We start from the raw sequence: 13153 nt of genomic DNA on the forward strand, positions 1-13153 counted from the left end.
TGCTTTTGAGTTCCTAAATGTACTTTTTATTTAAGCCGGCAGACATGTGTGTCAACTCAAGCACATTGCTTAACGGCGTCGCGAACAGAGTCCCACATTACATAAACTCCGTTGCTTTTTTTTTATTTATTCGTGCTGTTAACCCTCTATATAAGGGTCGTTACAGAGGAGAGAAACAAATCTGAATGCAATTCATGCTCAAATTTCAAACGAAGCGCATTTAGGAAACACAATGAGCACCTACCATTACATACCCACAAGTAGCGTCGCAATATATGCATCGGTACCGATATTTTTCATAAGAGTTCCCTATAGTGAAATGAAAATTCATAGTTTTCATATTGATCCTGAGGGTTTTAAACGTTAAAAGCTTTATATTTTATCAAGGAATATGACATGATTGCCTGGAAACAAATCCCCATCCTCCCGTATGCTTAACTATTTCCGTACACCGCACCCATTGAACTTCGCTAGCCCGCTGATGCGAACGGTGAGGGTGCTGCCTCATCATCCGACATTAGTGCAGATGGTAAAGCAGACCCGAGGAATCAATCCAGAAGTTCGGTGGATAGCCCCTCAGCCAGTTTTGTATTCGGGCCCGTTTTGGTCAACTCAGCGGCCGTTTTCAAAAGGTTAATGACTTTACCGTTGTTATTTAATTGTCTGATTTGTAAGGCTTCCACGTCATATGGACAGGATTTGCAACGGCATGCATGCGTTGCGAGGGGTTCACCCGACTGTTTCGTCCAACGACGAGCTCAACTACGCAGGGCCTAAAATGATTGTTCTCTGGCTGGAAAACTGTACGAGCTGGAACTTTATTTTTTTTTAGAATTATTTGCTATAGGATAAACAGACATTTTGTATGTTCCAAAGTTCGTTTACAATTTTCTTTTTTTTCAACACAAGCACATGTTTGCACGTTTTGTTCATTTTTAATTTCGGAAATTGTATTTGATACTAAGGCATCAAATTTCACATTCGTGAAGCTAACAATATTAAAAATGCGCTTAAATGGCTTCTATCGATGTATTAAATTAAATTTTAAGCCTCAGATATTGGGCCAAAAATATTTAACGAACACCCACAAAATACAGCCATTTCCACGAAAAATACATAGAGTCATGAAAAAAGACTGAATCAGTTTCTGCGACAGCTTAACCGCGTTCGGTCGCATTGGGTCTTCGCGTTGTTCGGAAGGGTGTCACAGACAGAGATTATGCGCTTCAAACCGCGGGCCTCAGAGTTATTAAATAAGAAAGTTGATTTAGTAAGCGCATGATGTGGTTACTTGTGTGCTGCCTTGTGCTCGATCATAAAAGTTTCACACATTGTCATTCTATACACACCACACATGTTCCTTGGCCCGCAAGCACTTAACACCAAATAGTCGTTAAAGTCACAGCAAGGAACCCTTTCGTTTGGAAGTTCAGGGTATGGTGAATTGATCACTCGGCTAAGTCTTGAAGTTGCATTACTGCATCGCACATTCAACACGTAGTCAATTTCTTATTGTTCTTAAACGCGTGACGGGCGTTTAATCATCCTTGACCGCGTTTTCTCTCGCAGATTTCTCTTCACTCCTATAGACAGTCTCTTTACTAATCTCCACTGCAGAACGAGGAACAGACTTGTCCTGGTACTCTGTCCTGTCATCAACGTTGGGAACACTACGAAGAGGTGCAGCGTTACCGTTGGCTAATGCGGTCACTAGAGCCACATCATGTGACGACACAATAGGGTCCTTATAGAGAATCGGCTTCATCCGCGTTTCTTTCACCGTCAGGTTTGCGTCAGAAGGTGCCACCGCCTCTTCGTCGGCAGAAGCCGACTCTTCGGTCTGCACGTGACTGGTCGCGCTGTCTTTCGAAGGCGTCTCATAGTCCAGGAACGCCAGCGTTGGCTCTTTGAGCTCCCGCATAATTAGGTCCCAGCTCCTCCTCCGGTACCTCGCCCTGTAGATCTGGGCGAACATGTACTTTCCCCTGGCCACCTCTTCCCACTTGTCGTCGAAGAGTGCGTAGAAGCGGTTGAGCTTCACGTGTCCAATGGAGGCAGCCTTAGCGGCCTCCCCGGTCACGTAAACGTCGTCCACGGGCATGAAAGGTACCAAGAAGGACGCGTTGTAAAGGGCCTCCATGACCCTGCTGTCGAAGAGGACCGTACTTCCCGAGCAATAACGGGAGAAAACCCGCTTGCGGTACATCTTTTTGGGAATGTACCACGGAGAGTCGGTCTTCCGTTCTACCATCATGTTGGTCCAGACGTAGCAATGTAGGGCTAGTCGCTCGTCGTATTTCCTCAGATTCAGGTAGGCCACGAGTTTTGTCAGATTGATCACGATGTCGTCGTCCATCTTGACGATGTACCGGGTGGCGGGACAGTTGTCCATGGTCCACTTCATCCCGTATACGAACTTGTACGTCAGGTTGCGATACGCGTCTATGTACGGGAGCATCACAAGGTCGCCATACCTCTCGGCTTCATCCAGGACCATCTGCTGGACGCGCAGGTTCCGAGACATACCCACGAAGAAGACGGTGGTCCAGGAGTGTTTTAGCGCCATGAAGGCGTCGCCTATAGTCTCGCGGAGTAGCTGGCGTTTGGCCCAGTTACCAGGGGCGCTGTGTACGAAGAAGATGTGGTTCAGAGGACCAGTGTTGCGGCACCGCTGCACCACAGAGTACGCCACCGGCAGGAAGCTGACGTTCTCCACGGGAAAGGGCAGCCTGCCGTAACCACTTAGCAATGCCTCCGTAGGGCGCCAGAACAACAGTTCCAGAGGCACGTCATTCCAGCGAGACGTTTCTTCACGGCTCTCTTCCACCTGGTGATGACTGAGCAGAGTAGCGCGGTAAAAGTCCGGAGCGGGAACTCGTTTCCAGTAGTCTCGTTGAGCGTACCAGTAGGTGACGTTGAAGAGGGTGAACGCCGCTAGCAGCGCCAGCAGGGACCATTGGCGAGTGGCCACTGGTGGACTCTGCAGACAGGCACCTGCGTGTAGCCTAGGATCAGAAGAGTTCTCGTGACGTCATCACTCCTCGTGCCTGCGTGCACTGCGATGCGACGATGCGTGAGGAGAGGTGAGGACCTTGCGTGCAGGAACGAACAGGTCCGTGCATGCCCGAATGCGATGCAAAGCGTCGTGCATGAAGCACTGCCGAAGATGCATTTAGCCACAAGTTTGTTGATGCGTCGATTGGTAGATACCTATTGTCTCTCTACTGAACGTTAACATTTCTCACTAGAAAAAAAAATAACAGCTGAGCAAGGCTTTCAGGTGCCCAGTGTAATGAACAGGCATTGCGTGTCGCAGCGTACGTGGTACATGCGGTCAAGCCTCCAGCGTTGAGTGTGCTTGTCCAGTGTCTTCGCCCACAAGTACACTTCGCGGGGTTCGAGCTCGAAGCTCTGATTCTTCGCAGCTCTGCACATGCCCCAAGATTTCTGTGACAGTTATGTTTGCATTTCAGACCACTGAATGCTGTGCAAAAACATGCGGTGCAGTTCACGGTGCATGCTGATGATAATTAAAGTGCGGGGAGACAAAGGGTTATGCTGGAACAGGACGGGTGGCCCCAGTAAGTCGGTGCACCCGATAAGGTCGGAGCGAGCGGGATCCTCTACCCCATGCATGCATTGGTTCTCTCGGCGGGATTCTCTTTAGGAAGTGAGCAAGTGTTAAAGGCTAGGCCGACAGTTTACGAACCTCCCTCGTTAGCAGCAAAGTGCCGACATGAGGAACTGGTATCTACGAAAAGCATGTCGCGACAAAGTTATTGCTCGTCTCGTACAATGTGACTTTGATAATATTTAAGCAATTGGAACTATACTCGCGAAAAATTATAACCAGGGACATTATGTTCTAACGTTTTTCAGCACACGAGGTGTGAGTCTAACAAAAATCGGTATGCTCAGTGACCGGATAGCAAGAAAATCGCAGACAGTTCGCATCTTCTGAAGCAGAAAGTGACAGTGGCAGCTCTACCTCATACATCTTCCTCACGACTCACACACTTTTATCTCGCAGCTATACTTCACACCTTTACTCCACCTCTATCTTACACCTCTACTTCAAAAACCTGCCTCCCACCTCTACTTCCTACACCAATCTTTACACGCCTATTCCTGAACCTTCTACTTCATATTTCTGCCTCACAGCTCTTACCTCCTGGTAGACTGAACGACTTTTCAGTGACAGCAGTAGTAGTGCCATTTCCCCAAATTCAGGCGTCAGCGTGTGACAGTAAAGGAGTGAAGCCTCAACAGTCCAGAGGTACAAACTACCCACCTCTACCCCCATAAGTGCCACCCGCCAGCTACCAGATGATGCCCATGAGAGGAAGCTACCAGTCATCACCCACACTCCACCCACCGCAACTCTGCATAACGTCTGCCCCCATCTTCATCCTCAAAAACCCTCCACCCAAGAAGCAAGCCCATGCGCAGGGGGCCACGATTTCTTTTCGGATGTTCACAACCTTTATATGACGGTTTTATTGCCTAGGCATTATGTAGGGTTAAGGCAAATCGAACATTCCATCCTTCCACCTATGTTCCTCAGCTGCTCAGCACTAGGTTGCTAGTCGAATATAAACCATCGGCAACCGCATTCCGAGAGGGAGGGGGGGGGCGATATGTAATATACGTCAGCGTACTGGTATTTAAATGAGCGCCAAAAAAAGACCCCGACGGTAGTAAAATATTTATACTCAGCCTCTCACTCTGCAAAACTTTCCTCCCAATGGCAACAAACATTCCAAATAAAAAATGGGCACCAAGCCCTCACCAGCAAAACTATAACCGGCCTAACTAACGTTGTAGCTGCTCCCTTCACGGTCTAAACAATAACCCATGCGCAGCTTTGCTGGGCAAGAGGAACATCCAGCAAAATAATTTTAAACGCTCAAATGCTTCACGTGCAGCACCAGCCATCGACTGAAGCAACTCGCAAATGCTCAGTTTTAGTAGAGGTTACAACGTACCTACAAAGAACGACTTTGATAGAAAGGATTTAAAAAAAAAACGTTATGGTTGAATATGACTCGGCTCTCAAATGAGCATTGCAGAGCTGAGCAATGAACATTCACAAGCGCATCCATTGACAGCAAACATCCATTGAATGTGAATACGTTCTTCACAGTTTAATCGCCTCCTTAAGAGAGGCGACGAATTTACTGCCGACAAGTTTTCTCGAGGTGAAGCCCTTCATAGCTCTAAATATTTTTCTCACCACTTAGCGGCCTTACTTCAAAAACAGAGCTCAGGCACGCGATTTCATTTAGCGACACTGGGCGCGTGCACTTCGCTCCAACCATGCTGTCAGTGCACGGCCCCTAAAGCCTGGAATGAATGATTACGAAGTCATAACTTCCCACGAGGCGCCTGCGCCGGAGTGTATACACGCCAAGTCGTAAATAAGTCAAGCAAGAACAAACCCGCCGCAACACCTTCGCAGGCGCGCGCCTTTCAAAATGAATTCTCCATGATGTGCATGCGCTCGAGAAAAAGTGAAACAACCGACGCTCACGAATAGAGCAGGGATGAAGGGTTATAGGAGGGGGGGAGGGGGGGTGCGAAGGCGTAACGACGACGGGGCGTTCAACAAAATAGCCGACGCAGCTGGGGAGTGTACTTTACAACAGGCGCTTGCAAGAGCAAGAACGCAATGAAAGGTGAGTAGCCGTCTCTTAGCAAAACAAAAAAAGCAGAAGTGAAAGATCGCTCGAGGTGTCGATCGTAAAGAAGGAACGGAGATGGAGTGGATGAAAAGACACGCTCTATTCGACGGCACACTTTCGTTCACGTTCAGAGTTCGAGCACACGCGGTACATGAGAGCACTGAAGTAAAGGAAAGTAGAAATGCCCGAAAGGAAGGCAACAAAAGAGCTTTTCTTCCTCCGTGTCTCTATGTACTCTTCTACATTCCTTGACGTGAACAAACTAGCCTGCAATCGCGTCTATATACTTATGCACCGAAATGGCACACAGCCTAAAGGTCCCGCAATAACTAGACGTGAAGCATAATACAACTGAACTGCTTCGCATAAAGCCCGTGTAGCCCCCGCATTAAGAACAGCGCCATCTGGCGCTGAATATATATATATATATATATATATATATATATATATATATATATATATATATATATATATATATATATATATATATATATATATATATATATATATATATATATATATATATATATATATATATAGCGGACGGCACAATTACAGCCAGCCCGTTTGATTCTATATGGTGCTGTGTGCTTTTGTTCAACAGACAGGTCGCGCTTATTTTTTTGTTTTTCCCTTTTAAGAGAAGATTTACTCCGTTTACAGCTCCGAGCTCTCCTGCAAGTACATTGGGAAGGCATAGAAATGCTCAAGCTTTATATATATGCATAATTGGTTTTTGGGCAAAGGAAATGGCGCAGTATCTGTCTCATATATCGTTGGACACCTGAACCGCGCCGTAAGGGAAGGGGTAAATGAGGGAGTGAAAGAACAAAGGAAGAGAGAGGTGCCGTAGTGGAGGGCTCCGGAATAATTTCGACCACCTGGGGATGTTTAACGTGCACTGACATCGCACAGCACACGGGCGCCTTAGCGTTTCGCCTCCATCGAAAGGCAGCCGCCGCGGTCCGGTTCGAACCAGGGAGCTCCGGTTCAGTAGCCGAGCGCCCTAACCACTGAGCCGGCCACCGCGAAAGTATCGAACTATACTCGAATAAAAGCAAAGAGGTGGAACTTTCATGTGTGCACCGCTACGGCACCTCTTCCTTACTTTCTTCCCTCACTCCCTTCTTTATCCCTTCCCTTACGGCGCGGTTAGGGTGTCCATCGAGATGCGAGACATACTGCGCCATTTCCTTTCCTCAAAAACCGATTTATTATTTAATTTTCATGTCTCGTGGAAGCGCAAATTCAGCGTTGCCCCCTCAGCTTAAAAACGGCGCTAAAAATTGCAAAAAAAATCTTTTTGCGGTATCATTTTTGACAAGTTATACGCGACCCAGCAAAAGGAAAAACACATAGCCTCGAAAGTTTGTGAATTACAAATGGCAACGTGTTACAAGCGGACAAATTTAGCATCTTATATTACACTTCGCGGGAGATCCTTCAATGAGCTTTGCGAAACAGCAGTACCATACACTGGGCTAAGCATAGAAAACTCAGACCTGCTTAAACGCTTCTTCCGGACGTGTGTTTAGCTGCTGATTTTAGATTAGTGATGCTGGGGGCACATCAGTGCTAATTAAGGTGCAAATGAAAAAATAAAATTATACAATTTTTTTTACATATTCTCATTTCACACATTAGGCTAACTTGGGCAAATTTTTTTACTTATTCCCATTTCGCACATTTGACTGACTCGGCCAAGGCATTGACGGTTTTGCACAAAAAGACTATTCTGTATCGGAGCCTGTACGGCGATCAAACCTTTTCCTAACACGCTCAACAAAACGTCCAGATCGTCGCCTAGCTCGCACCTCAGAGGGACATTGGTGAGTTCCGTGTGTATTCAAATAATAGCCCGTTGTGCTTTAAGCGGTGCGGGCTGGCCAATATATATTCTTACTACTTCTACTCGCCCATCCTAATTTCTGCATTCAAAGAACAGGAAGGCTCACCTCGAGAATGAGGGCTTAACGCGCTTATAGGGACACTGTACACGAATTGAAGTTGTCGATATTACCATTTTGCAATGAAAAAGAAGCTGCTTTCACTAAAGACGAATGGAAAACTTTGGCAGTATATAGCCTGGAAAAGAGCAAAATAAAAAGACGCCGCCACCACAGGCCGCTTAAAGGCCACCACAGGCCGCTTAAAGTGTCGTGTCGTCTGGGAAGTATCTTTTTTTTTATTGCATAGATAAGAATGCGCACGATGCGCGCCTGCAAGCGTCAACGTACTGTTATCGCACAAGGAAGACGAGAGGAAAGAATTTACCGGCGGGAAACAAATGAAAGCAAACCCGCCGCCCCTGACGTCATCACCAAAGTCACAATGAGCTCCAGTAGAGGGAGTTAAAAAAAAACACATTCCAACTTTCCCTTTCCAATCAATGAGCAAGTTTGGTGCAGAGAGAGAGAACAAAAACTTCCATAGCAGGTCCAGTTATCGGACATCGCAAAAAAAAGAAAAGAACTCAACTGAGTTGCCCCACAACGTCCCTTCAACCCTGTAAAGGTCAGCATATCAGCTATGCAGCAGAGTGTAGAAGTGTGATTTTTACTTCTGTTCGGCGATCTACTTCAATTGCTACCATAATTGCAAAGAGGTCCCTTCTCAGCACATTTATCGAAGCAAGGTCAGTGTCACCTTTCGGAAATGCAGAATGCCTGTTGAATAATGACTCGTTTTGTTTACTGTTTATAGGGATTTAACGTCCCAAAGCGACTAAGGCGATGAGGGACGCCCTAGTGGAGGGCTCCGGAAAGTTCGACCACCTGGTGTTCTTTAACGTGCACTGACATCGCGCAGCACACGGGCCTCTAGAATCTCGCCTCCACCGAAATGCGACCGCCGCAGCCGGAATCGAACCCGCGTCTTTCGGGTCAGCAGCCGAGCGCCGTAACCACTGAGCCACCGCGGCGGCCGAATAATAAATCCATGCAAAACCTAACCCTAACGTGTGCTGTGCGATGTCAGTGCACGTTAAAGATCCCCAGGTGGTCGAAATTATTCCGGAGTCCTCCACTACGGCACCTCTCTCTTCCTTTCTTCTTTCACTCCGTCCTTTCTCCCTTCCCTTACGGCGCGGTTCAGGTGTCCAACGATATATGAGACAGATACTGCGCCATTTCCTTTCCCCAAAAAACAATTATTATTATTATTAACTGCGAAACATCCTAAAATTTCTGCGGTTGTGATGCCGCATTGTCAGAACATTGGAGCAGTTTTGAATCTTGCCTTTCCTGATTACTTTCTGCGTGTGCGTATTTTCCAGCAATTTTATCGTTCAAATCATTCGGAAAGCATCAAAATTAGCTAGACTTAATTACGCTCCTATTAGCTTTTTCTTAATAAACCTATCAGTTTTTTTTGTTTAGATTCCTGCTGAGAAGCGGCAATTAGTGATGAAATCCTGGCAGCTCGTGACTCTTCGCGTTTTGAATGCCTATAGGCATGAAAGGGTTAAGCCTTTCACGCGCCGCTCGCAGTCGCGTTGATCCCCAAAGGAGCGTAATGAGCCGCGGAGTTCGTTCTACTTCTTGTACGCCCTCTCCGTGTAGCGTTACTAACGAGCGGGGATAAACCCTGTCGCTAATCGCACGCGCACCACATGCTCACAAATGGCCACGTTGTAGAGACACTAAGCGGACCTACTCACACGCGTCCGCCTTACGTAAATTAACTGACAGACTCTTTGCAGGCAGCGGGCTCCCCACAAAGGAAGGCGCATTCTGCGACCCTTTGTAGTCTCGCCGCCCCTTTAACGCTCCTTCATATAGCGACCTCCTTTGCGTCCCGGCAAACCACTGCTCGGCGTTCGTTACCGCACCTTTTGTGGCCCGCCTATGGTCGCTCCGTACCGAGAGAGTAGCGACAATTCCTTTATCCCGCCGGTTTCCGCTCTCATCGAGACTCCGTGCCCATCATCTCTAGTAGCGCCTCCTACAGCGGTCAAATTTTGCCGGAGGATGTGAAGAGAGCGCAGCATGGCCACGGTTTTGCAACTTTGCAACTATGCCACAACGAGTTTTAAGAGCGTTAGCTCTTACTCATCACGTTTCTCGATTTCTTGGGGTCTGCTACCACCTCCCTTCGGCGTGAAATTTTTCAAGTCCGTGGAATTCAAGGTCATAATGCAGACAAGATTCGCAGCATAAATAAAACTCACACAGAAGAAAAAGAACACACAAGACAGGACTGTGCTGCAATTCAAGGTGGCGGCCCCCATAGTAAATTGATATAGCAATCCAACTGCTGATTCAAAAAAACTTGTTGCTGGGCGAGTTGCTGACACATACTTGAAAAAAGATGCTCGTCTCTTTCGCGCTACATCTTTTTTCAGGGAGCTGCTGATTGACCGGTGACTTCATTAGCATATCTAATTGGTGATTGATTGGTGACGTCACTGATATGTACAATTGGTGATTGATTGGTGATGTCATTTCTAAATCCAAGATGGCAGCCAATAATGACAATTAATTGATGACGTCATTAATTAATCCAAGGTGGCAGCCAAGTTCTGGTGCCAATGATGACGGCAAAATTCAATGTGGCGGACAGAAGTGAAACCACATGGTTATGACGTCACATAAATTCTAGTAAACCAAACAGCTAACACTCGTTACTTCAACGCCTTCCATACGGTGGCGGCAACTTTTTTTTTCATGCAAAACTGTATTTCACTAAATGGGTGACTATTTGTGCGCCAGCTCGAGCTATCGGCTTCGACGCGACCGGGTCTTACTCATTCGCAGAAAACTTGGTACTCTTTCAAAGCAAAATAAAAACCACCGCTAGGCGTACGGTGGCATTACGTGGTCCCACCGGACCAATCACAGATGCGGGAGGAAGGTGAAAATAAACAGTAAGCGTGAGAGCGAGGAAGACGGTGGCATAATGAAATAACTGTGCTGCCCTCTCAATATAGAGGAACCCCTAATCGTAGATTTTCGCCAGCGCCCTCTGTTGTAGCCGCCGCTATATTACATACGGGACGGGTTCGTTTCGGCGCGGTTCCGCAGCTGTTTGCTGTTAAGGCCATCAAGTGGCGTTGATGAGAGCGCGGTTGTTGCGCGCGATGTTCGGAGGCAGTGGGGAGAGGTCAGAGTTAGCGGTTGCATCAGCCAGGAGTTTTAATTTGCCGTGCTGCACGGGTGGTCCGTGGGAGTCGCCATACGTTTTCTTGTCCCTGTGGCTGGTCCTTTGCAGAGTGTACACGAACGAACAAGGCTTAGAGCCGCCGGTTCTCGCACCTGACGATGATTGCGATCAATTAGGAGTATAGCAAAGGCGTCAATCAATCATTCATCCAATCAATTATTAATCAGTCAACGAGTTCCCATCACGCTGTGACAGAGCTAGAACCGGTATGAAAACAGCGATCTCTTGCTTACTGTATATGTAATCTTTACTTTTTGGCTGCTTTGATTGGCCATGGCCGTCATAAAGATGCTCGCTAGCAGGTGCAGGGCTGCTGACCTCGACGTCGTGACAACAGGCCGATGACATTGGACGGAGGGCCCCCATTGAGCGACATTTGCAGCTTCGGTCTGACTTGCATCAGGCTATAATAAAGTTAGTTTCACTTACCGTAGCCAACAAAGGTAACAGCCTTCCGCACCGACTCCCAAGCTTTTCGCTATTCTCAGTGAGCGAAGAGGCGCGAGAAATAGTGATACAGAAGCAGTTTACCGTGGGGAAGGTCCTTCGTAATATATGGGTGCATAACTACGGAATACGCGTATTGTAGACTGTCTACATTCTAATGTGGTTTCGTATTAGTGGAAACTATAACGCCGAAATTTCATTTCTCTTGATTCTTTAAAGGTTCAAAGTACGGCAGTTCGGCAGGTGCAGGCTGTCCCGTGATTACCGTGCTCATCCGCATTTGCATTCATTGTGCGTCGCACAGAGTGTGCGTGCATTGATGCCTAGGCAAAAAAAAAAAACGCTGTACAAGATGTGACGCGACGACGTCATTTCTGTTTCTATAGTGCGTCCACAGCAGCGCTGATGCCGCTTATAATCACGAGGACAGCGCGCTTCAAGGACACATTTTATTTACTCAGCAATATGTACTGGATCGTTAAAGAAGAAATGTGGACAGCCATACCACATCTTTCAAGATTTGATGATCTAGTGGTACTATAGCAAACAAAACGCAAAAAGTCACGTTAAGAAGCCGCAAAGTGTGGAGAACGACATAACTTCATCAACAGCTCTCATAATGACCGCATCCACGTTTTCAACAACCCTGAGTGCCAAATGACGCTGTTTGCATTTATATTATCAGCGTTGCACCTTGCACAAGTCTATATAACGTAGAAGAAATTTAATGAAGCTGTCGCAGTTCATGAAAGTTCATCGCTCTTCTCTAAAGCTCGCAGGTGAAGACTACAACTAAACCTAACTGCGTAGGCAGGTCCCGGCAGGTTCGTAATCTTACCTAAAGAACCCGACCGCGGCGGCTGCGTTTTTATGGAGGAAAAACGCTAAGGCGCCCGTGTGCTGTGCGATGTCAGCGCACGTTAAAGATCCCCAGGTGATCAAAATTATTCCGGAGCCCTCCACTACGGCACCTCATTCTTCCTTTCTTCTTTCACTCCCTCCTTATCCCTTCCCTTACGGCGCGGTTCAGGTGTCCAACGATATATGAGACAGATACTGCGCCATTTCCTTTCCCACAAAACCAATTATTATTATTATTAACTAAACCTCACGTTGAGCCAGCTTCTAGGCGTTATTGAAACGAGAATGGCCCAGCCACATTCAGAAGCAAGCGCAAGAAACTATTCTCGCAAGGTATCATTCATTCGGACCAGGATGGTTACCTTCATTCCGCCGTAAATATAGTTCAAGATTAAAGCTGAATTTGTCGCCTTCGCCACAAAGATCTCTAGTCATTCAGGTCCAAGAAAAAAAAAACGGCTGACGCTTTAAACCAAGAGAGAGCTTGCGGCCTTACAATCATGTGTCGCGTACTTCCCTAGAAGGAAGCAATTAAGACGAGGGCGCTTTTAAATCAACGCCAGCGCGTGGTGCTCCGGCCTTTTAATATACCTGGAGGTGACGCGCGTCCGTTCCTTGCGTTCATTCGCCGTCGCAAACGTAACAAAAAATAACGACCGCGGAGCTTTATACAGTCACGTCGGGGCTTCGCTGTCGTGTATACATATGAACGTATACGCTCTGCTATATTTCGTCTAGAGTTTCGCTCCTGGCTTCTTCTTCTTGTTGAGCAGTTGTTTGTAGCCGAGGGTGCCCCGTTCCCGGCGAAGGAGCTGAGACTGCTTTCGCCAAGACAACAAAGAAAAAAAAAGGCACAAAGGAATCAAAGGATTGCAGTTCATTCAAGCTACGCCTGGACTGTCCTGATGCATGCAATCCGTGCGTGCTGCTCCGTGTAGCGTTCCCATCGACGCGCGCGCACGCACGCACGCACGCACGCACGCACGCACACACACACACACACA

General features: G+C 47.2%; 1 protein-coding gene across 3 annotated transcripts in view; it reads right to left on the reverse strand.

Annotated features, from left to right (window-relative positions):
• Window positions 1-13153, reverse strand: part of LOC144101341 (acetylgalactosaminyl-O-glycosyl-glycoprotein beta-1,3-N-acetylglucosaminyltransferase-like) — a 35585-nt gene that overhangs the window by 7989 nt on the left and 14443 nt on the right. Inside the window, exon 2 of one of the 3 annotated variants that reach the window (XM_077634449.1) lies at window positions 877-2994. The exons of the other annotated variants lie outside the window; for them this stretch is intronic. Coding sequence (XP_077490575.1) covers window positions 1538-2994 — 1457 coding nt within the window. The 3' untranslated portion in view covers window positions 877-1537. Of the gene's footprint in view, window positions 1-876; window positions 2995-13153 lie in introns of those variants that run through there. 3 annotated transcript variants of the gene reach the window in all.

The sequence above is a fragment of the Amblyomma americanum genome, chromosome 8, assembly GCF_052857255.1.
Source record: "Amblyomma americanum isolate KBUSLIRL-KWMA chromosome 8, ASM5285725v1, whole genome shotgun sequence".
In the NCBI taxonomy this organism is placed as follows: domain Eukaryota; kingdom Metazoa; phylum Arthropoda; class Arachnida; order Ixodida; family Ixodidae; genus Amblyomma; species Amblyomma americanum.